At 49.3% G+C, this 25,248-nt stretch overlaps 1 protein-coding gene across 4 annotated transcripts in view; it reads right to left on the bottom strand.

Annotated features, from left to right (window-relative positions):
* LOC146208938 (tubulin beta-1 chain-like) overlaps nucleotides 1–25,248 on the bottom strand; it is a 63,899-nt gene that overhangs the window by 6,299 nt on the left and 32,352 nt on the right. For all 4 annotated transcript variants that reach the window (XM_084596597.1, XM_084596600.1, XM_084596588.1 and 1 more), the window contains 2 exons: nucleotides 17,339–17,447; nucleotides 7,785–7,895 (listed from right to left, as the gene is read on the bottom strand). In XM_084596597.1, the coding sequence (XP_084452723.1) occupies nucleotides 7,785–7,845 (61 nt within the window). In that variant the 5' untranslated portion in view covers nucleotides 7,846–7,895; nucleotides 17,339–17,447. The remainder of the gene's footprint in view (nucleotides 1–7,784; nucleotides 7,896–17,338; nucleotides 17,448–25,248) is intronic.

Raw genomic sequence — 25,248 nt, 5'->3', positions numbered from 1 at the left:
AGTTGATAACCACCACAACACAAAGAAGGAAGCTAGTTAAATAACCTTGCGTGAGTGTAAAAAAAAAAAAAAACAGATTATTATTTTAGTGAATTTAGGAACTTATGAATAAAACAAATTATTAAATCCAGAACAGCATAAGTGAAAATAAAACTGATTTTAAAGTGCAAGAAGCGACAGGTGCACTCCTCTACAACAGGCTTCCATTATTTCAATGCACCCAGTGTAAAACGTGACAAGTAATGGAAGAAAACGTACTCGCCATGGTGATTAATATATCATAACAGCCACCAGAAGATTACACATGGGTTTTGGATTTGCAATGAAACATGACGCTCCGCATGTGGTTGACTTTACTTTCGAAGCAATAGAAGTTACCTACACATTTGGTACGAAGAGCTGGAGTAGTGCATTGTAAAAAAATATTTAAGAAATCCACCAGCCGAGCATGCAAACAAGTACAAGAACTAGCACGACGAACCAACAAGTGTATAAGCACTTCAATAAAGGATATGTGTATTCTCGAGCACTGAGAAAAAGAACCGAGAAAAAAAACGGTTCCGCACATACGCGACTAAGCTAAATGCGATTTAGTTGCGTTAACTCTGTTTGCTTCTGCTTAGCTTTGAGCAGTGTTACGGTTCTCCACCGACAAGTGGGACAGCTGACGCGGCCACCGCATAGCAACAGGCAGAACCGCGAGCGGATCGGCCATTTCAGCGCCGTTCATCGGCCGCGCAACGCTTCCTCCCGCGGACAAGTCTCAGCGTGATCCTGCCACGCGCCAAATGTGTGTGCGTGCGTGTGTGTGCAAACGCCGGCCAAGCCTGGAGCTCGTGAGAGAGTGCACCGCCCTCGCCCGTCTGCAGGGGGTGGAGGAGATGAGGTCGGACCACCTGCGATTGAGTCATCCCGTCGTGTACAAACGTGTTTGGCTCTTCCTTTCCTGTGAGGGTTTACCCTTTCCCGGTGAACTGGAAAACCTATAAAAAGCAGCGGCCGACTCCGCTAAGCACCGCGGTGGGATCTCTGGACGTGGCGAGAGACATTATCCCCGACGCCATCTCCTCCTGGAACACCCGGACTCCAGAGCTGCGGGCAGATCTCTCCCCCCCCCCCGTCCGCTTCCCACCAAGGGCCTCCGCTCGGACGTCTTCCCGTCTCCACCGGTTCGGCCTCACCCCCTCTCCGGCATGTCTGCAGTGTGGACACCAGGAAGAGACACTCGATCATCTTCTGTGTGAGTGCCCAGCCTTCGCACTGCAGCGTGCCGCCCTCTCTTCTGGCTATCGCTCCCTTTCCCTCCCCTCTTCCACCTCAGAAGAGGTTCTGTTTCCTCGTGGGCCGACATCTGACAAGCCCTTCCGTCTGCTCCTCGCCTTCTTGGAGGCTTCGTGGGCCGACATCTGACAAGCCCTTCCGTCTGCTCCTCGCCTTCTTGGCGGCAACCGGCCTCGCCGACCTTCTCTAGACGCCCTGGGGGGCATGATTGCTTTTGCGTAGCGCCTGCGTTTCTTTCTTCCTTAATTTTCTTCCCCTCCCCCTTCTCCAACTGTCTGCACTCGGCAGTGGCGGTGTCGACACCGTCGGCAGTCAACCGGCCAGTGCACTCCCCCTTCATCTTCTTATCAACCACCACCACCACCGCTGAGATAGAGACTACTTTGACGCGCCGTTGAGACGACGCTAGACACCAGCTGTGTGAACGTGTTTGTATTCTCTCCGGGTCAGCTTCTCTGCCCGCTCCTTCATGATGTTTTAGTAAAGGTTGTTTCGTTAGAAGACGCCTCGTCTTTGCTGGGACCGTTAATGCCGTCCGCCGTCCGCGGAGCCGCCAGGCGCTACCGAGGGGCCGCGAGCCGCACGTAACAACTTGCGTCAGCGGTGGGCTGAGCACGCGAGCCGCATGTAATAACTGCTGGCAGTGGTACGCTACCCAGGCGCACGCGACCCAAACTTAACAGCAGCTTGTTTTACCTTTGTCGAGTTGTGCATCAACGGTTCCCATTGCAGAGCTACGTTCGCGCGTACACACTTGAGCTCTGAAGCTCATTGACATATAATGTGGGGTATTATGGAGCACAAGCAGCTGAGGCTATCCGCGACAAGAACATGACTACAAAGATTTCGTTATTGTTGTTGTTGTGGCTGTAGGAAGAAGGAAAAGAAAATGCACGGGCCTGCTACTGGCTCTGGCCACCTCCGCTGTCTCGTGCAGACAGAAGAGAAAATAAAGAAAGAAAAGGAAGAGGGAAAGAAAGACGCGCGCCGCAACAACAGCCGTCGTCCACCACCGAAGCGGTGGCGGGTGCAATGACGGCCTACAACAGATAAATTCGGCGGCAGGCTAGCCCCCGCCGTAAGCTGCGGTGACCTACCTGCCCCAGCCAACACCTCCTATATATCCTTGACAAGTATAGGAGGTGTTGCCCCAGCCCAACACCTCCTACTTGCCCCAGCCCCATCAGGGGAGTATCCCAAAGATTTCACTAGTAGCGTCTGACAATAACCTTGAAGCCTAGTCCTAAAAGTTAAAAAAGGAAGACTATCCCCCCCCCCACACACACACACACGCCCGCGCCGCGCTAGTATTTCTGTGCCGCACGAACGCGGCCCAAAACAGTAGACAGACTTGCAGAGCAATAAAATAGAAGATTGATTGATTTATAGAAAGAGAAAGGCGTGGTAACTGTCTCACTTGTTTTCTGTGAACACCTCAAGATTGATTTATAAGGAGGGAAAGGCGCGGTAACTGTCTCACTTGCTTTCTGTGGACACCTCAACCGCGCCGTAAAGGAAGAGGTGGAAGGTGGGAGTGAAAGTGGAAAGAGAGAAATAGGAGCCGTATTGGAGGGCTGCGGAGTAATTTCGACCACCTGGTGATCTTTAACGTGCGCTGACATCGCACACCACACGGGTGCCACTTCGTTTCGCCTCCATCGAAACGCAGCCGCCGTGGTCGGGTTCGAACTCGGGAACTCCGGCACAGTAGTCGGGCGTCTTACCACTGCACCACCCCGACGGGTTTTGGAGAAAGCAAGGTACAGTATACTTTTGGGAAGTCACCAAGGAATGTTGGACACCCACTCACATGACCTTTGGAGGTCAAGAAGCATGAGGATTTGGGGAACGGACAGCATAGTAGATGCTAGCCAAGGACTGGCATTGTTATCGAGTTATAGGAAAGGATTTTCAGCGTGCATGGGCACCTGAGCTGCATAGCAAACCCCCCGCTCCTTCGCTTAAGGTCACAACTGGCCCACCGACGACCTTGCCTCATGTTTTCCAGTAAAGCTTTCGTTTTAAAAATGGGAAAAAATGTAAAAGGGAGTTTCAAAGGTGTCCTGCTGCAGCTGGGCAGTTAAGAGGTCCGGCTACCATTTCAGAGTACTCAGGTTCGTTCCCTGCTAGGGTGCTTCAATGTCAGCCCATTTTGTATCACATCGGGTCCATGGTCCATGTCTCATACTCTAGGGTTTTAAAATGCTTTTAAAAGTAACACAATATCCAGTGCGCTACTGATAAAAATTGTAGGGGTTTAAGCATGGCTTGAACCTAGTGATAGAGCGAACGCAATTGTGGCTGTAGGAAGAAGGAAAACAAAATGCACGGGCCTGCTACTGGCTCTGCAGCTGAGCCAAATCTGGGATCTTAAACGTGCGCTGACATCGCACAGCACACGGACGCCTCTTCATTTCACCTCCATCAAAACGCAGCCGCCGAGGTAGGGTTCGAACCCGGGTACTCCAGCACAGTAGTCGGGCCACCTCCACTGCCTAATTAATAGTTGGTTCATAGGAAGGCAAATGAGCAGTATCTATCACACTTGTTTCTGTGGAAAGTTGAACCGCGCCGTAAGGAAAGGAAGGAAGGTGGGAGTGAAAGTGGAAAGAGGAGCCGTAGTGGAGGGCTACGGAGTAACTTCGACCACCTGGGGACGTGCGCTGACAACGCACAGCACACGGATGCCTCTTCGTTTCGCCTCCATCGAAACGCAGCCGCCAAGGTCGGGTTCGAACCCGGGCACTCCGGACAATAGTCGGGCGTCTACCCCTCGTGCGGACAGAACCGCCACCGCATAGGTGGTGAACGGCTGTTGCAGTGCACGTCTTCTCTCCCTCTTCTTTTTACTTCTTTTCTACTTCTGTCCGCACTAGGCAGCAGAGGTGGCTCGGCTACTATGGCTCCTCTTTCTCTCTTTCCACTTTCACTCCCACCTTCCTCCCTTCCCTTACGACGCGGTTGAGGCGTTCACTGAAAACAAGTGAGACAGTTACTGCGCCTTTCCCTTCCTATAAATCAATCAATCAATCAATCAATCAATCATGTGGCTCAGCTACAGGGCCAGTAGCAGGGCCGTGCATTTTCTTTTCCTTCTTCCTACAGCCTCAACATTAGCGTGCACTGACATCGTACAGCACACGGACGCCTCTTCGCTTCGCCTCCATCGAAACGCAGCCGCCCAGATCGGGTTCGAACCCGGTTACACCGGCACATTAGTTGGGCGTCTTACGAGTGCACCATTCCGGCGAGGCGATAAAATAGAAGAGGGGCCGCAACCCAAGTGCTCCATGAGGAAGGGAAAAAAAACTGTCCCGCATATCTACTAACCTAAATCATTTCATTATTGGTGTGAAACGAAGAGGCGTCCGTGTGCTGTGCGATGTCAGCGCACGTTAAAGATCCCCAGGTGGTCGAAATCACTCCGTAGCCCTCCACTACGGCTCCTCTTTCTCTCTTTCCACTTTCACTCCCACCTTCCTTCCCTTACGGCGCGGTTGAGGTGTCCACAGTTACCGTGCCTTTCCTTTCCTATAAATAAGTTTTTTTATTGGTGTTTTTATAGAGCGGTAGCTCTATTACTATCACCCCTCCTGCAATTTTCAGCGTATAACCTCTGGCTGCGCAATATGACCTATAAAGAGCAACAGGCTGTTTGTCACATACGTCGCGCGCACGCCGGCTGCTGTGGACAGGAGTAGAGAGAGGGCAGTCTAGGGAGTCCCCACACGAACGCTGTTAGGGTAAGTCTCGAAGAAACACAACACAAAGGAACAGCAGCTTTCGTCCGTGTTTTGTGTGTTTCTTCTCTTTGTGTGTTGGGCTTCTTCGCTGTCAGTATGAATCAAGCTGTTAAGGTGGCGCAAACAAAAGGCAGAATCTGTCACACTTCTGTGTGAATACCTAAACCGCTCCACAATTGGAGGAAGGAGCCAACGAAGAAAGCTGCCGTAGTGGAGAGCTCCGGAATAATTTTGATAAAGTGGGGATCTCTCTCGCCGCGCAGGGGTGGTGCAGTGGTAAGACGCCCGACTACTGTTGGGAGTTAAAGTGGAAAGAGAGAAAGAGGAGCCGTAGTGGAGGGCTACGGAGTAATTTCGACCACCTGGGATCTTTAACGTGCGCTGACATCGCACAGCACACGGACGCCTCTTCGTTTCGCCTCCATCGAAACGCAGACGCCGAGGTCGGGTTCGAACCCGGGTACTCCGGCACAGTAGTCGGGCGTCTTACCACTGCACCACCCCTGCGCGGCCGAACCCGACCTCGGCGTCTGCGTTTCGATGGAGGCGAAACGAAGAGGCGTCCGTGTGCTGTGCGATGTCAGCGCACGTTAAAGATCCCAGGTGGTCGAAATTACTCCGTAGCCCTCCACTACGGCTCCTCTTTCTCTCTTTCCACTTTAACTCCCACCTTCCTGCCTTCCCTTACGGCGCGGTTCAGGTGTCCACAGAATCAAGGGTGACAGATACTGCGCCTTTCCCTTCCTATGAACCAATATTATTATTATTATGGGGATCTCTATCAGCTACTCAATTCCTCTAGACTAATTCACAATTTTACTAATAAACATAAAAACCTCCGCAGTTTACTACAGTGTAAAACCTGCGTTTCTAACCGTTACAGCATGAATGAAAACATTGAAACCAGCATTGTTTCATATCAACAGAGGTATCACTCGATATTCGGCTGAGCAGCGTTGAATCCCTGTAGCTTTTGTTTTGGCTTTTTCAGCTCAAATGGACCATGCCGCTTCTTGAGACTTTCCATGTCTGCGACAAAGATTTTTGTCATGTTCACAGTGCTCGTTACACTGCCCTTCCATCGTAACATTATAATTTTAATGGGTTGCTTCCCCCTCGTATTGCCCTCCTCCACGATGCATTGTCCAGATGACAGGCGTTCCTATCGAAACGTTTGCACTGGCACTCCTACTGAACCCTTGATCAAAATAAAATAAAAATAACTGCAAGAACAAGACAGTCAATAGCGGAAGAAAGCCAAAGACGAACGTAAGCGCAATTTTTGTGTGCTGTGCCTCTCAGCAAACAAGTTCTACACTTGTCTTTGTTCGATGCAGTCAGCAGTGGATGCTCAATCACATGGTCGCGAGGAAAACAAGCAGGGAGATAAAGTGTATCGCCAAGAACCGCCAAATTAGTGCCAGTTCTGAGTGATGGTGTGTCCTTTCAATCACCCCACAGCCCCTTGAAATTAACGCGAACTGTCGGAGTAGGTCTGTATGTACAGTCTTTGTCAAAAATATACAGCCCAAGGGTTTTGTTTCTAAGCCCCGTAACAGGGCTCGGTACGCATCTGCTCTGTTTGATATCTAGTAGACAAATTTAGTCCCCATTCTTCTGTATGCTTACCTATGTATTCCAGTATTGCTTCCAGGGGCTTAGTTTAGAGTGTTTAGAAGCGAACCCCTTGGGGCGTATATTTTTGACAAAGGCTGTACTTTTTCAGCAGAATGAATTTTTACAGCTACCTCGATTCGCACAGCACTGGATATTCCATACAGCACTTTGCATGCAGACGACACGTGTCGAGTATTACCAAAACGCTGCAGCTACAACCTGGAATCGTTTCTTTTTTCGGGAATGCACTTGTCGCTGGAAACTGCGAATTCCTACAGCCGCGTAAAAGAAAACGAAGATGGCGGCGACTATTCCCGAGCTGGATGCTGGTGGAGACGGAAGTTTAATTAAGAGCAGGTACAATGGCTGTAACATAGCACTGTCCGGTAACCCTCTGAACTGTTTGGTCCTCACGCCCTTCCTGGAGTATATCGGGTGCGACAACATAACTTCTTTCAGTTTATGTTTGGGAGCGTGTCGAAGGATATGTTGTAAGCTTATTGCCTTCAGTTTTTATGCGCTGGACAGTTATGTCTATAAAGGGTCAGATTTAAACACGCAGAGGGTTAAATCCACTTAATACAACGAATTCACTGCTAACTGCTGCGCATTCTCAGAAAAAGCTGGATGTCCACTTTGAGTACTATGAACATGAACAAAGACACGGAAAATACTATTGAAGTCAGAAAAGGAACATGATGTTACAGTTGACTACGTTGTAGCAGTTCATTCTCTTTTCAATGTCCCGAAATCGCTGTGTGAAAGGTTTACAGACGCCCCCCCCCCCCCCCCCCCCACTTTCCACAAGTTAATATTCACGCTCTGTTCCGTTCGGTTATCTTTGTCATTATAAACTTCGATTTGAAGAAGTACTTTCTTCTGGGAGAGTTGCTTCCTATTAGAAACAGGAATACACTATACAGAAATACAGAAATAGACGTGACGACAGGACAGCGCAATGTCCCGTCGTCACATCCTCAGCTTTTTGCGCAAGTTTAATCCATTTCGAGTTCATGACGCCCTGCGGCTAAGGCAGTTGAAACCTGTCTCATCTCCCATCGGTGTATGCTCTTTCCCGCTCGTTTCGCGCGTTAAGCACGAAAAATGCAAAACACATATGAAAACTTTACAGCGGTACCTTACCGAACACAAAGTTTTCCGGGCAGAAGAGCTGCCCAAATGGGCCCGAGCGCACGGCGTCCATAGTTCCTGGCTCGAGATCGACCAGGATGGCTCGAGGCACGTATTTCCTCCCTTAAAGAAAAATACCCGAATTATTTATTGCGAGAACATACTCTGTCTTTTTATAGCAGATGCCTTTACAGCCTGGTAGGTGTTGGCACAGAGAGCATTATCAACACAAATGAGAATAGTAAAGCAGGCAAACAGAAAACGCCTCGAAACGACATTGAAGAATAAAGGCGCGTTTATTAATGCGAGATCATTACTTGTATCAACGCTACCCAGTAAGGGGGGTGTAGGGTAGCTGTTCCTGGCTCTAGGGGGCTGGGACGGTAGGTCAACACCGCTTGCGGCGGCGGCAAGCCAGCCACCGAAGCGAACGTCACTTACCGAGTTCCACACACAGCCACCGAACACGTTCGCCTTCATTTGATTGACATGTCTCGTGACGTCAACGAAATCCGTGGTCCCGCCTTCGTGAAATGGCGTCACCGCCAGTGGTGGCGGCACGCGACCAATGGAGCGAGGCGGCGAGAGAGAAAGCGAACGCGTTCCAAAGCGAACTCTTTCGTGGATTCGGCCCCAGTTCTCTCTTCTGTTTGCACGAGGAAGAGGAGGTGGCTTAGCTACAGAGGCAGTAGCAGGCCCATGCATTTTCTTTTCCTTCTTCCTACAGCCCCAACAATAACGTTATCAAGCCCGTCGTGATGACAAAGGAACTTTACACAAAACCTCATCGCATCAGTGAAGTCACCCATGGAATGTTATCAGAAGTAATAAAATTTCCTACTTTCACGCATTACCAGCTTCGTGGAGGCAAGAAAGACGAGGCAAGACTGCTCCAATGGATTCTGCATGCATACTGTAGCGGCGTTTACATGGACCCGACAGGAGCGGTGAGTTATCGGGTCGAAAATCTGTTACCGGGTTCGTGTACACCCCATACTGTAGAGATGCGCGGGGCGAAAACCGGTATTGGGTGCCGTCTGCTAGTTCTTCGCCTCAACGCGAGGTGCCATCGCAATTGCCGCTCGTCGAGAGTCGGTTCTGCGATCGTCGGGTCGGGTTCATGTAGACCGGGTAGGGTCGAGTTCACTCAACTCCATTCCCCAACTCAACCCTCCGCGGTCGAGTCCATGTAAAGAGGGCTTGTAAAGGCAAAGAAGGAAGTTGTGCGTCAAGCTACGCAATGAACCAAGCGTGAAGCCATGCTCCAGCAACGTTCCGCGCGTATAACGAGCGAACAAATTTAATATACGAAACCATGTTAGGGAGCATTTCTTTCTTTGGCAAGAACACGCAACTTGTACTTATTTCGTGGGCCCAGAATGTCGCTCCCATCTGGGGGCCACACAGAACCCACCTGCCCTAATTCACGACATCTGGGGCAAATAAAGTTGTTTCTCTCTCTCTCTCTCTACCTTGCCAATGGCATGGCCGCACAACCAAGATGAGCCCGCTTAAAGAGCCCCAAAATGCAAAGAAACGCGATCAGCCTGCGCCCCGCCGTGGTGGTGCAGTGGTAAGACGCCCGCCTACTGTGCCGGAGTTCCCGGGTTCGATCCCGACCATGGCGGCTCCGTTTCAATGGAGGCGAAACGAAGTGGCGTCCGTGTGCTGTACAATATTAAAACCCCTTGATACTTTGAAAGTTACGCCAACGATTGAACTTTGCCGCCGCCGCGCTACCTCCTCGCCTCCTCCTCGCCCCTTGCGCGCCCCTTCGCTGAAGGCCGGCTCTCCGCCCGATTTCCTCAGCGACGATTGGTCTCCCTGCCGTTGCCATTGGAAACCGACGCGCGTCCGGCGTTTTCCTTGTGTTTTCTTTTTCCTTCGCGCCATTTTTCTCCTAGTCTCGGCGAGCGAATATTGCGCGCTGCGCTTTTATTGCAGCGTGCAAGCTCTATGCCGTGCTGTTGCGCGTACAACTTCAGCAAGCGGCCTGAAGATGGTTATGCGGTATTCATGATATCTCAAGGCAAGCGTGACGGCTTGAGCACGAGTCAATAGATTCACAAGATTATTCGAAAGACGTTTATTCCTAGAAACAACAGAGTTGTTTGCGACGTCGGGTGCCTTTCTCACTCCCCGTAATAACGCGTCACCTGACGCTGCGTTTTTTATTCCTGCTTGCTCCTCAATATTTTTGCGGCGGCAGCATGTTCATTGTATAAAAATAAGGTTGTCCTCTGCAGCATGCTGAATATTCTGCGAGGCTCCAAGGCTCCATCATTTAACACGCTTCGACTTCTGTACAGTCAGAAACAGGGCGCTTTAATCTGCGTTTTGCTGTCAGAAATAACTGGAAAATTACAGTCTCTCGATTGCATTTGTCGCGATTATACTAGGATCCCTGGCCTCCTTCACTAAAAATCAAAATTCGGGCTTGTAGAGGAGCTAGTCTTTCCAGCTTGTACTTGTAGTGTGCGTCGGTTACTCGGGAGCAATGAATGCTTGCCCTGAAAAACTCTTTGGCAAGTAAACCCGAGCTATTGCGGGTAATTTGCACTAGTTAGGTCGTACGGCATTTTTTTTTTTCAATTCTTGAATGTGTCTTGTCATGCTTCGACGCACGCGTGGGTTAAAAAAATATGCGTTCGTTTTATCAGGGATACGGCCAATGTGCAGGAGGTGTTCATATGATCACACACGCTTCACTTTGACCATGACTACTAGGCGTTGGCAGGTTACCTTCACTTTGAAAGCTGGAGCTCTAAAAGCGCGATTCCGCGTATTCATTTATTGCGAGAAAAGTTATCCCATCGATGTCAAATCAGCCGGAATCATTGCATCAATTTTCTGTATTTACGAAACTTAAACAATCAGTAGTGATTATAGTTATTATGTAAAAATAGGGGAACATTTTGCGAGCAACAATTCTTAACACTGTAACATGTTACTCATTTCAATTGTATGCAAGAAGATTTCTTTTTTCACCTAGCCTGAGTAATTATCTCATCGCTCTATGTTCTAGCTACATTTCATTGAAGACCAGTTTGAGCCGCCAATATTACAGGAACTCGAAAAAAAAACAGGCCAAACGCAGTTCCATCAATTTTCTCTCACCGACCTGTCCTGAAGTAAAGGAAGCCTCCTCGACAGAGACATGAACCTCGCGCTGATAGTAGTCAGTTATTTCTGTGGCTTGCTCTTTTCCCACCTCCATTTATGAGAAAACAAGAAAGTATAAGAATTAAAAGTCAATGTATAGTCTCGTCAGATATTATGAGATAATAGAGATATGACTGACAACGTAAGTCAATGAAAATTGATGTATATCAATGGGTCATGGGACGGCATCAGATTAAATAGTGATGGTTATGAATAGTGATAGGTAATGATGGTGACTGTTACGGATAATAATTGCAAATTATAGTAATAGTCCCGGATAGTGAGGTGATAGTGTTCGTTGCGGATAGTGACAGTTACGATAGGTCTCTGGCATTAGTAGATATAGTGATAGATAGGATAGCGATAGTTAATGAATTGGCAGTTATATGCTTTCTCATTTCTGCACGTTGAAGACCTACGTGCACCTTGTAATTTTTTTATTTGATTGTTGCGTTCAATGAAATCAAGCTCTTTTACACAGCTCATGAGACCACAGCATGCTTGCCCCAGAACTTCAGTGTATCGGCAATAGGGCCCACCACTTCTCCCAGTGTACCCTGCTGTCTTTTAACCACACGCGAAGTCAGTGAGGGGCCGCGTACTCATAAAATTATTTAGTTCCTCCATCAGCATCATATCAAGACTGCCGTGGCAAACCTGTTGCTTGCCTAGAAGCAGCAAGGAACAGCTCAAAATTTGGTTTTATACAAAATTAACTAATGAACGCAGATTATCGCGGATCGCTAACTAGCACAGTGCCATTACACTTGGCCTAAGCTTTCCAACGGTATACGGTTCGATGTTACAGCTAAAATTTAGATTTTAATTGCAATTTACTAAATATCAATTAATTTGGCCCAGTAATTGATCGAAATACATGTACAATTAACCAATAATCCAATCTCATGGTTGATCACGTGACATATACTATGCTTAGAGAGATAGCTTGACAGTAGCGAAATAGACTAAGTCCTGCTTTAACCTTCTCTAATCTTGAAGTTCAAAGCACCAGCCTGGATCGTTGTCTGAAGTTTTACCGCGGTGACAGATTTCACGCTCTAAAAAAAAAACAAACACAAAGTCAGAGGCAGTACTAGATTAAGTGCACAAAGTAAAACCTTATCATTAGACTTAAAAAGTGTCTGTAGCACAGAACTCGCCTGAAAGCTTTGTTTATCAGTATTCTCCATTCAAACAGTTCTAAGAAGAAACCAATCAATTCATGAACTTTACTTTCGGCATTCTCAATGCTTTTCTCGCAATTTTTCAAAAATTTTGTGCACTCCTGGAGCGCAGACCTGGCCCAAAAGCTCGCGCTTCACTCACTGCTGCGGCCGGCCGGCGGGCGTCAAGGGGAAAAAGCGTGTCGTGCGCAGCGCTCGCCGCCGCCGCCGCGCGAGGAGAATCGAGGAGGAAAGCGCGGCGCGGAGGAGAGTGTCGCTACTTTCAAATTATCAAGGGACTTTAGTACAATATCAGCGCACGTTGAAGATCCTCAGGTGGTCGAAATTACTTCGTAGCCATCCACTACCGACTCCCTTTTCTCTCTTTCCACTTTCAATCCCACCTTACTCTCTTGCCTTACGGCGCGGTTCAGGCGTCCACAGATCAAGTGTGACAGATACTGCTCCTATCCCTTCCCGTGAAACTTATTATAATATCATTATCAGCCTGCGGCGCCTATCACATCGATGAAAATTTGGGTCGCTTTAGGCTCGACGCAACGAGCCTATATTTTAATGCGAAAGCACTAACATGCTATGGTGGTTAGGCCAAAGCGCGCAAAAAGTTAAGTTTGCGAGGTTTCGCGTCCCAAAGCAACTAGGCTATGAGGTACATCCTGAGATACATCCTGGATACATCCTATGAGGCTCCGAAAATTTTCAACCCCTCGGGTTCTTTGACGTGCATTAACATCACACGTCTAAATTCTAAAGTTAAAGCTCAGCTACTTTGGTCATCTGATGAGAAGAGAGTCGCTGGAGAAAGATTTGATGTTGGGAAAGGTCACCGGAGAAGGCGTAGGCAGTGAACGCGATGGTTAGATTGCATCCTCGAGGCGCTGCAGATGAAGTTATGTGATATTAGGAAGATAGTGAGAGACCGGAAAGCGTGGCGTGACATGGTCCATAGAGTCTCGAAGAGTCGGACACGACTGAACTGAACTGAACTGAACATTACACAGCGCTTTTCGCCTCCATCGAAAAGCGGCCGCTGTAACCGTGATGCGGTCCCGCATCCTTGGGCGCTGCAGCGGTACACAAATCTCGCTGTCGCTTGCGAGCGGTCCAATTCATGAATCAAAAGAGATCAGAGTACTCGGTCTCTTCATCCATCACCAAAGACGCCCTGACACAACACTAGCAAAGCTCCGCCAGGTGGGGGACGAGGTGGGCCGTATGGTCCGCCGGGTGTCTAAAAAACGCGGGGGGTTGCGAAGTAAGGATGCCTTGCGGCTGGCAAACGCCTTCGTAACCATTCGAATCCTGTATTCGACTCCTTACCTCCACTTGCGGAAGCACGAGGAGGATACCCTTGAGGTGATCCTCCAAAAAATCATGAAACGTGCCCTCGACCTCCCAATCTCATCTCCAACAGTCGGCTCATGGCCCTAGGGGTGGTGAACACTTTCAGGGAGCTTCGGGAAGCACATTTGATGAACCAATATACCCGCCTCATACAGACAGTGTCGGGTCGCCGCCTTCTTGCCCGGCTGAACATTCAACATAAACAATTCACAGAGGAGAGGCTCCGCATCCCAGAACTCTGGAGACGCGCCCTCAGAGTGCGGCCTCTCCCTGCCAACATGTCACGAGAAGACCATAATGGGCGGCGCCTGGTGCGGGCGGAAGCCTTGGCCCGCCATTATGGCAACAAATCAGGTGTATTCTACGTGGATGCCTCGGACCCCCATCCGGGGGCTGGTACTCGGCCGCTGTCGTTCACAACGGGAACAAAGTCGGTGGCCTTACATTCAAGGCCAAATCTATAACACACGCTGAAGAGGTAGCCATTGCACTCGCCGCCTCAGACCACACTTCTAAATATATCATCACCGACTCACGAGGGGATTGCCAGAAAGTCGTCCAAGGGTGGACCAACCCCTTAGCCTATAGAATATTTCAAAATTGCTGTCGGGACACGGACCCCGCGTGCCGATATCTCATCTGGGCTCCTAGCCATCAGGGTCTTGCAGAGAACGAGGCAGCTGACGCAGCCGCCCGCGCGCTTTCTCTCCGGGCAGTTTCCTCGGGACTCGAAACGGCTGAGGACATCGATTCCAATCCGGCCTACACATTCAAAGATATTGTGATTTTTTATCAAAACTCTCATCGCAAATACCCTAACTCCTGCAAAGGGTTAGGAAAAGCGAACTAGAGGCTGCTCCTGCGCCTCTTCACTAACAGAATGCTGTGCCCGGCAGTACTTAAACATTTTGACTCACAATTCACTGGACATTGCCAGTATTGTGGGGAGGTGGCTGACACCTACCACATGGTATGGGCCTGCCAACAAAACCCATCCCTTCCCCCCATCCCTAACCCTTCCGGGAGGACTGGGAGGCGACCGTGCTCGGCAGCTGCGACCTCAGGCCCAAAGGGCTTTAACGCGGCGTGCGCGGGCGGCGGCAACCGCCAATGGGGTCCCTGACTAGGGTCTCCACCCAGTATTATAAGGCCGAAGGCCTTAAGGCTCCGCGTCAAACCTCCCAATATGAAATAAACGTTTTCACCACCACCACCCAGCGCCAACTACTGCACCACCGAGGCGGGGTGAGAGACAGAAAGTGGAGCCACGACCGAGTATGCAATCCTTAGTGCGGCTATAGTGCTCTCGAAGATTGGATGTCCGTATAGAATATGGCAATATACTGCGCCTTTCCTTTTCTGCAAACCAAAATTCCATTCACTTTCTCACGGAGCGGGTAAGATGCCCACAGAGAAAGAGGGGCAGATACAGCGCCTGCGGTATTACAAAACTGCGTTCAGTTGGCGCTGTTTCGGAACGCTCTGGATTGGTTGGAAGCACTTCCGCTCAAAGCCTCTCAGAAGGTGCCGTGAGGTAAAAGCGTTCACTTTCGAGGCTTTGAGCGGAAGTGCTTCCAAGCAATCACAGAGAGTTCGGAAACTGAACGCCAACTGAACGCAGTTATGTAATACCGCCCCTGTCCGACTCGACTCTAAAACGATTAATAATGCGAAATCATTATTAGACCGTGCAAAAAAGATGATTCGTGATTATGCATAGATAACAATTAAATAATGGTAATGGTGCATAAACAGGCTGAAATAAAAACAAATAGGAATACAGTAAGAATAAAAAGTAAAAAATTACAAAAACGTTGTGGCACCGCTGATGCTTTCGCGTTATTCCAATGCAGTTTCTCCAGAGACAGTTCCTTACTTTCAGAAATGCGGTTTTGTGCCTAAAAACAGAGGTACAGTCGACATTAGAAATAAATCGGAGAGCTGTCGGACGATTAGCACTAGGTGGCCACGGCAAAACCCCAAATGAAGCGGTGCAGGGAGATATGGGCTGGGCATCTTTAGAAGTACGGGAAGCTCAGAGTAAAATATTATATGAGGAGATGCGCATTGCACGAGTCTTAGAGAGCAGGTTGTCAGCAGAGGTTCCGGGTACACATCTATGTACATGCCTAGCAGTAAGTGATACGAACGCAACGAACGCAAAACTGTTTCATGACTGCGTATAACCCTCAAGGTAACCACACATACCTGAAAGGTTAAAGATAATTGGTGAAAAATTTTGCCGATCAGCAGTTTCAGCTTTTCAACAAATTGAGGCAAAGAATTCGAGCAAGACATGCATGTACGCAGTTACAGACTATTTTTCACACTATCATCAGCCTGACTACAACCGCTGCAAGGCGAAGGCCTCTTATTCTTCCAATGAATCCGGTCCTGTGCTAGCTGCATCCACTTGACCTCTGCGAATTTCGTAGCCTCATCCGCCCACCTAACTTTCAGGTGCGCTGCTCGCGCAGACAGCTTTTGTCGACGACAGAGTGAGCGATTAAAGGCTTTCACTTTAATATGCAGGTCTTAAGGTGAATGGCTATATAGGCTCATGCGTGTCCGTCCGTGCGTGCGTCCGCGTGAAGTGTCACACCTCCTCGAGAGATTCCGCGAGATAATGCGAGATTCCGGTCGATTGATTGAATGTCCTTTATTGAATGGGAAGGCTCATGGTCATGGATGGGGATAAAGGGGAGTAGACAGTACCTTCATTGTTTAGGTCGTCACTCAAAATAATATTGCTCTAACCAGGCCACTAAGCGAGCCATACTTGGCAAATATCATCTGTATGTTAGCATTAAATTCTAGAAGGGAACGGTAGTTAAGACGGTAGGGTTTGATCTCGGAGCGTCCAGTAGAAAAAAGCAGGGCAATCCCAGAGTAGATGAGATATGCCGCCGCGAGTTAGAGTCGTACAGTGGGGGCGATACTCGGACCAGTCTTCGTAGCCTCAGTCAGAATCGCATGCAGATGGCCACACCAGCGCAACCTTTTAAGCGAAACACCCACCTAACCCGAAGTCAAGAAGTCTTTTTGAATAAGCGCATCGCCCATGCGGCTTACACGCCACGTATTATGGCTCGCTGGCGTCGGTACACAGAGGAAATGATTACGTGCCCACCCCCTGTACGACTCTAGCGCGCGGCGGCATATCTCGTCTACTCTAGGATTACCCTGCTTTTTCTACTGGACGCTCCGATATCAAACCCTACCACCTGAACAACCGTTCCCTTCTTGAAACTGATGAGAACACACAGATGATATTTGCCAAGTATGGCTCCCTTAGTGGCCTGGTTAGAGCAATATGATTAAAGTGACGACCTAAACAATGAAGATTCTGTCTACTCCCATTTACCCCCATCCATGGCCATGAGCCTTCCCATTCAATACAGGACATTCAATCAATCTCCGGGAAATGCGTATTTGGACGGTACACCATCGCTCCTGTCGCGTGGCGTTCCTTGGTGCGTGTTCAAGTGTGGGGTGGCAGATGGCAGGAATGCTAAACAAGAACACATCAAACAGAATCATACAGATCTCGCGCACAGGATTTCGTTCAATCAGCATAAAATGACTTTCACCATAAAAGTTTTCACCTCACCACACTTACGTGGTCCGAAGTACCCCCTAGAATTTTTTTCTGGTGCTTTGAATGCATACCGGGGTGTACCGTTCCTGTTACACGTCTGTAAGATATCGTGGCGTTTGAGTACTTCGCCCTCCACTGCCCATATGCTAACCGCGGTATATATGCATGCACTGCGAGAATGACAAAACCTGAACCCTAGTGGGGGGCAATGAAAATGCAATGAACTCTACAGGTGATTCGGAACCACGGTGAAACAATCAGATCAGAAAGGAACTTACCGGACGCTTCGTTGTAATAGACATTTATGCGTTCAAGCTGCAGGTCGGAGTCTCCATAATAGTAGCCAGAAGGATCAATTCCGTGCTCCTCCGATATGACTTCCCAAAACTGCGGGCAGAGCAGATTTCATAATTGGCATACGTCCCACCGAAAGAAGACCATCACAGCGCCTCGCAAAACATTAAATGTTACGCAATAAAGTCAATGAAGTAGCTGGTTAACGAGTCAGATGCGACAAGAAACGCGCATCTCCCGAAGCGCTGATAACTGGCGCAAGGGCATCTGAGGCCAACGAGTGCTTTAAACTGACATTTGAGGGTTAACATGAAATGGCGAAGGTCTGGTACAGCGAGCCCAACGGGCGGCAGCAGCCAGCGGAGCCCTGGACTGAGGGCAACCGACCATTGTGAAAAAGGGGACGAAGTCGACGGAGAAGACGGAGAAGACTCTTGTGGATACAACAAGCAGACATCTCTGAAGACGTTCAAAAACCGCCAAATAATATAGGGCTAAATAAAGTTTTTCCTCCTCCTCCTTTTCCAGAGCTATTATTAACGCAAACAGTCGTCAAGACACTGCCGTACAAAGAGCAGCGAATCAGCCTCGCGCGCTTCGGGTTGACAGACATCCTCGTTCAAACAAGCCACGTCAATAACAATCACGATTAGGTAACAGCTATAAAACTGCCATCTGCAGTTTGCGACGAGATTCTCTAATATATTCCCACGCGCACACAGCACAAAAACAAACGTAGACGCAAGCCATTATGCGACACGCTTGCCGGTGGGGGATGCACAAGGTGCAGTCCTCCTGTGAGCGTAGCACCACATGAACGACTTATGCTGCACACTTATGCAGCAGGTTCGTACTTTTCAACCAAATAATTCGCGTCGTCACGAAACAGCCATCGAAACGATCCACACCGCAAAGCGGTTACTTACTTTGGCACTGATCTGGTTGCCACACTGGCCAACTTGGACGTGCACGATCTCCCGCATGACGTAGTTGTACGTCGATGTCGCCGCTCAAGAACCAAGCTAAAATGTACACGCCAGGAAGCTCTTCCAACGTCGAATGCGAGCATGCTGCAGGAGCCGAATATTTATAGCCGCACCGCTGCACCACTTCACATTTCTTCCGCGCTCGCGAGCGTTGGATCCTGTACCAACTGGAGCCAATAAAATATATCCTGCTTACTTTTGTTCAATGTTTAATGCTGATGCAATCACGGACACGAAATCTTTACTTCACGTAAGTACTGAAATGCAAAGGGTATGTGTAACGGAATCGAAACTACTACCTTACGTGTCTGCAAGGGGCGAGCGTGGTGTAGGGGCGTCTCAGCAGACTAGTTTTCTCCTTCGTTTCTGTTTCTTTTTCGTACCTAAAATTGGCTCACGCTGTGGTGATGACGATGTTAACTGCGTTTTCTGCGTCAAGAGCTCTAGGCTTCAGCGTATGTTGTAGGAGAACCCCGTCTGCAACGCAGCGTGTGCTCTCCTCGTAAGCCGGCAGTCATTCTCTTTGCCTACAGCACATATTAAATTAAATTGGTTCACAGGAAGGGAAAGGCGCAGTAACTGTCACACTTGCTCTGTGGACACCAGAACCGCGCCGTAAGGGAAGGGAGGAAGGTGGGAATGAAAGTGGAAAGAGAGAAAGAGGAGCCGTAGTGGAGGGCTGCGGAGTAATTTCGACCACCTGGAGATCTTTAACGTGCGCTGACATCGCACAGCACACGGACGCCACTTGGTTTCGCCTCCATCGAGACGCAGAGGTTGTGCCTGTATAGGAATAAGGAAAAGAAAATGCACGGGCCTGCTACTGGCTCTGTAGCTGAGCCACCTCCACTGCCCCGTGCAGACAGAAGAAAAAAAAATGATTTATTTATAGGAAGGGAAAGGCGCGGTAACTATCTCACTTGCTTTCTGTGGACACCGCAACCGCGCCGTAAGGGAAGGGAGGAAGATGGCAGTGAAAGTGAAAAGAGAGAAAGAGGAGCCGTAGTGGAGGGCTACGGAGTAATTCGACCACCTGGGGATCTTTAACGTTCGCTGACATCGCACAGCACACGACGCCTCTTCGTTTCGCCTCCATCGAAACGCAGCCGCCGATGTCGGGTTCGAACCCGGGTACTCCGGCACAGTAGTCGGGCGTCTTACCACTGCACCACCCCGGCGGGGCCCGCGCGCCGCAACAACAGCCGTCGTCCACCACCGAAGAGGTGGAGGGTGCAATGACGGCCTACAACAGGTACAAATTCAAACAGGCTAGCCCCCGCCGCAAGCAGCAGTGACCTACCTGTCCCAGCCCCATCTCGCATAACTGGAATACAAGGACGCCTGCTGGATTTCGCCAGTGTAGGCCTCTATTCTAAGGGGGTGAAAAGTAAGGCGCCTATGTAGTACTCCATGTGAGATGCCAGTGTACTTTAAAGAATATCAGGCGGTCTAAATTTCCAGACCCCTAGTATACGGGACCCGTCTTTGACATTGAATCCTACAAACCATACAAATGAATTTTTTATTACGGCGAAAGCCTTTAATGGCTCATACTGTCGTGGACAGTGTCCCGCTTTTGCGGCGACTGTCGCGTGGCGTACCTTGGCGCGCGTACAAGTGTAGAATAGCAGATGGCATGAACGCTATACAAGATGAGACTTCTGGAGGAAAGGCGCAGTATCTGTCACACTTTCTCCGACAAGTGTGCGTTTGGATGGTGCGCCATCGCTCCTGAAACTGGGCGTTCCTTGGCGCGCGTTCAAGTGTGGGATTGCAGGAACACTAGACAAGATGGGACTTAACTGGAAGAAAGGCGCAGTATCTGTCACACTGTCTCCGACAAGTGTGCGTTTGGATGGTGCGCCATCGCTCCTGAAACGGGGCGGCGTTCCTTGGCGCGCGTTCAAGTGTTGGATTGCAGGAACACTAGACAAGATGGGACTTCTGGACGAAAGGCGCAGTATCTGTCACACTTTCTCCGACAAGTGTGCGTTTGGATGGTGCGCCATCGCTCCTGAAACGGGGCGTTCCTTGGCGCGCGTTCAAGTGTGGGATTGCAGGAACACTAGACAAGATGGGACTTCTGGAAGAAAGGCGCAGTATCTGTCACACTTTCTCCGACAAGTGTGCGTTTGGATGGTGCGCCATCGCTCCTGAAACGGGGCGGCGTTCCTTGGCGCGCGTTCAAGTGTTGGATTGCAGGAACATTAGACAAGATGGGACTTCTCGAAGAAAGGCGCAGTATCTGTCACACTTTCTCCGACAAGTGTGCGTTTGGATGGTGCGCCATCGCTCCTGACACGGAGCTTTTCTTGGCGCGCGTTCAAGCGTGGGATTGCAGGAACACTAGACAAGATGGGACTTCTGGAAGAAAGGCGCAGTATCTGTCACACTTTCTCCGACAAGTGTGCGTTTGGATGGTGCGCCATCGCTCCTGAAACGGGGCGGCGTTCCTTGGCGCGCGTTCAAGTGTTGGATTGCAGGAACACTAGACAAGATGGGACTTCTGGAAGAAAGGCGCAGTATCTGTCACACTTTCTCCGACAAGTGTGCGTTTGGATGGTGCGCCATCGCTCCTGAAACGGGGCGTTCCTTGGCGCGCGTTCAAGTGTGGGATTGCAGGAACACTAGACAAGATGGGACTTCTGGAAGAAAGGCGCAGTATCTGTCACACTTTCTCCGACAAGTGTGCGTTTGGATGGAGCGCCATCGCTCCTGAAACGGGGCGGCGTTCCTTGGCGCGCGTTCAAGTGTTGGATTGCAGGAACACTAGACAAGATGGGACTTCTGGAAGAAAGGCGCAGTATCTGTCACACTTTCTCCGACAAGTGTGCGTTTGGATGGTGCGCCATCGCTCCTGAAACGGGGCGGCGTTCCTTGGCGCGCGTTCAAGTGTTGGATTGCAGGAACACTAGACAAGATGGGACTTCTGGAAGAAAGGCGCAGTATCTGTCACACTTTCTCCGACAAGTGTGCGTTTGGATGGTGCGCCATCGCTCCTGACACGGAGCTTTCCTTGGCGCGCGTTCAAGCGTGGGATTGCAGGAACACTAGACAAGATGGGACTTCTGGAAGAAAGGCGCAGTATCTGTCACACTGTCTCCGACAAGTGTGCGTTTGGATGGTGCGCCATCGCTCCTGAAACGCGGCGGCGTTCCTTGGCGCGCGTTCAAGTGTTGGATTGCAGGAACACTAGACAAGATGGGACTTCTGGAAGAAAGGCGCAGTATCTGTCACACTTTCTTCGACAAGTGTGCGTTTGGATGGTGCGCCATCGCTCATGACACGGGGCGTTCCTTGGCGCGCGTTCAAGTGTGGGATTGCAGGAACACTAGACAAGATGGGACTTCTGGAAGAAAGGCGCAGTATCTGTCACACTTTCTTCGACTTCGTAGGCATGTACCATTTATCAAGGTAGAAGAAGGAGACGCTCGTCGATCCTGTCGGCGGTTCACACTTCAGAGAAAGACATACCTGGAGCTCTCCCTCTCTAGTTTAGCACTCCCTTTGTCCCTACCGTTTTACTGTCGTTCGGCACGATGATGATGATAAGCCCTTTATTTGCTCCCAAAATAGGGGAACCAGCCGAACGACTGGTTGCACTGCTTAGAGGTGGTCAGCAGGGATCCCTTGGGACTCTGCAGCCTCCAATGCGCGCAAAATGAGCTGGCGCTGTTGGCCGAGCTCGTTGATACGCAGGAGGGACTCCCACGCATCCACTGTAGCGGAATAGAGGGTTTACAAAAGTACGTCTGGCAACCGTGAGCGGCACCCTGATCCCGCGCTGGCCGCCATGTTTTGTTCGCTCCATCCGTTCGCTTCGTGTCCGTCCGTCAGCGCTCGCCGTTCTGTTCGCGCTTTTCAAGTTTTAACCTAGTGTGCTGTGCTTGGACCTCTGTTCGGTCCCTGGCGGTTTTTGTTAGAGACGCCTAGAAGCGTATTTTGACAGCCGAGACGTGGCGGGGCCCACCGGCTGCGCTGCCGAGCGCAGTTACAAATTGCTCTACGAGTCGTGCATGCCCCCCCCCCCCTCACTCGGCAATCCGCAGCGTCATCCCTATCCAGGTACAGTATCCAGAGTTCTGTAATGTGGATTTTTTTGTCTGTGCGCGTTTGCTGTTTACTTAAATACCTATGAGAGATCATCGCGAGTTTGTTTGCTTGGTTTGCGCAATCACCGTCGCTCATCCCACTGGAAGATTGGTGAAATGAGCGAGGATGCATTTTATTTTATGATAAAAGGATCATGCGTAATTTGACGTAAGTTGGACTGGCGCTTAGCACTTTCCTTCCCATGCCGTCGACGCAGTAGTTGGCATTAGTCTCAGAAATAATCGGGGGCTGCGTAAAAAAAAAAGTGCCATGGTAATTTGTGCTTCCAGTGATTGAATATTGATTGGTGTGCGATAGGCGATGACGAGTTAATAAAATCTTTTTAATTAATTGATCAATTGATGAAATAAAGAAACGAAAAAAAGGAAAAAATGGAAAGTAAGGGTTTAAAGGTGTCAGAATGAAAAACCAGTGCTTTGTGATGCTAAGGAGGAAAATTTAGAATGTGTAATTGATTAATTGAAATAATTGAAGAATGTGTTCAAAAGTGCCAAATTGCTCAGAATGGAAAGCCGATTGTTGCTGACGCATGCGTATTGGTGCATAAAAATATAAAACGTCAAATAAAATAAAAATAAATAAAGAAACGATAGAAATATAGCATAACATACATAACATAGAAATATAACATACATAACAACATACTACACTTGTGTGTAGTATGTTACTTTTGATGAATTCATATTTCGCTGCATTGTATTCTTTTCGCCCCTCCTGCTAGGGCCCAGTTAGGGCCTGCAGTATTTGGTAAATAAAATGAATAAGTAATTAAATAAAACAGCTAAAATATAACACGCGAAGAAAAAACATCGTGCGCGTGTGTGTATGAGAGAGAGGCACTATCGCATTATACCTTTAACGGCGGAGCTTAAGTGACCCCCTAATTTTTCTATAACGATATGATATAATATAAATCTGATTTTATGAACACAGCCAGTTGCACAAAGCACAAACACTTCGCAGTAATGTGAGTTGACTTTTCAAATTTATTTTCGTTTCAGCCGAGTTCCTCCTCCCCCGAGTTCCTCGAAGCTTCCAATGTCAGCGCTTTCATATGAGGTTACGGCTTCAAATGTTTACTTTCTGACAGAGGGAATAAACAAGAAATCGACATATTTAAAAATTCCAGTGAATTTCAGGTAGCTGTGAATTAGCGAACCATCGGGTGACTCGAAAAAACACAAAAGTGAAGCGCACGCTTCGTTAATTATTTTATCGGCCGCGCTGGCAGGTATAAAACCTGAGCTGCGCGCTCTGGACGTGGACCGGTCGAAACGGGCTGTACGTGAGCATATTACAACACACTAGCGGGATGTCATCGTTTCCTGCTTTTCTAGACGCCGCGGGTTTGGCAGCCGCTTGCTTTTGCAGCGTGAAACACGCACCTCGGGCGCACTAGACAACCGTATTGCTCTCTGCACCAAGCACTACCATTTCGTACGACTGTAAAAAAGTAGTTTCGGTAATCATGCCCGTGTCTTAAATCAAATACACAATGGTAAATGTAACCTACGTACAAAATTTTTCAAAGAACGTATTTGCACAATAGCATTCGTTACATGCATTGCTCCTTCTCCCGTGTCCGCCATCGCAGCATAAGTTTATCCTTCAAGTTCACAAGGCTCCATAGCGCGCAAAACAATGAACCTTGCTGTTTTAGGTGATAGCACATTCTGTGAGCTAGCTCCCAGTCAGAGGGACGTGCAGTAATGCTTTACATGATGCAAGTGACCCTTGTAAAGCCGATTAGGACTGCAAACGAACGGTCGCATACACGCGTATACCTTGATTCCGTGCGCGTCTATGACGGTGCGCTGGCTGCAGAAAGGCACACAACAGCATGCTGACATCATTCCGAATAGAGCTTGGAGCTAACAGCGACTGCTGTGATGTTAAAAAATGAAACAATCGCTTGTGAGCCTTCCAATGCACCTTTCGGTGCATGCACGGGTTCTACGAAGGCGCACGTTGACAGCGTACTCGATGGGAGGCGCGGGCGGACTGAGCAAAACATGGCCGCCGCGCACAGTTTCTGTTTCTTTCACTAGATGGCGCTCACTTTTGTAAAGCCTCTATTGCCTGCGTTGTGTCATGTAGTACGTCCACATCATATGAATGAATGTGGCCGGTTGTGAGCAGCGTTTGCACGTAGGTGCCATAAGATTTGGGAAAAGTTTGCTTATACCCATTGGTATGGAAAGGTTCCTGTTTGTATTTCGCTCCAATGGACAGCCTCGCGCCGGGATAGTTCCCGGTGTGCAGGGGGGTATAGACACCGTTCGAGCCGATAATTCTGGAGGATGTTCGTGTACGTAACAAGGCATAAATGAGTGTCTTAGGGAGTGTCATAGGAAGCAGAAGGCTGAAGAGGGTGCTCCTTCCGGTAGCTGAGTTCTCGGGCTAGAGCATGCGCCTGAGCCGTGGCCTGGGCGTTCCCTTTGAGCGCCTCATGGGCGGGGGCCCAGATGAGAAGACGAGGATAGTGTGTACCTGTCGGGATATACGACCTGCATCGAAGTTATGAATTACTTGTTGAGAATCGCTAAGGACTACTTTGGTGGAGGGGATTATGAAGACGGTGCGAAAGGGACGAGGACAAGGTAGGAACACCAAAATGACAGGGCGCCAAAGCTGGCGCCTGTCCTGTCATTTTGGTGTTCCTACCTTGTCCTCGTCCCTTTCGCGCCGTCTTCATAATCCACTTTAACCATGAACCAACTAGCCCAAAGCAAAGTACTTCCTGGTGGAGGGGTCGGTCAGAGCTAACGCGAACCTCTTCCGCAGTGGCAACAGTT

This window comes from Amblyomma maculatum, chromosome 1 (assembly GCF_055883805.1).
Source record: "Amblyomma maculatum isolate TAMU_Amacu chromosome 1, ASM5588380v1, whole genome shotgun sequence".
Lineage (NCBI taxonomy): Eukaryota > Metazoa > Arthropoda > Arachnida > Ixodida > Ixodidae > Amblyomma > Amblyomma maculatum.
The sequence above is the reverse complement of the archived record's forward strand: the minus strand, read 5'-3'. Positions and strand labels throughout refer to the sequence as shown.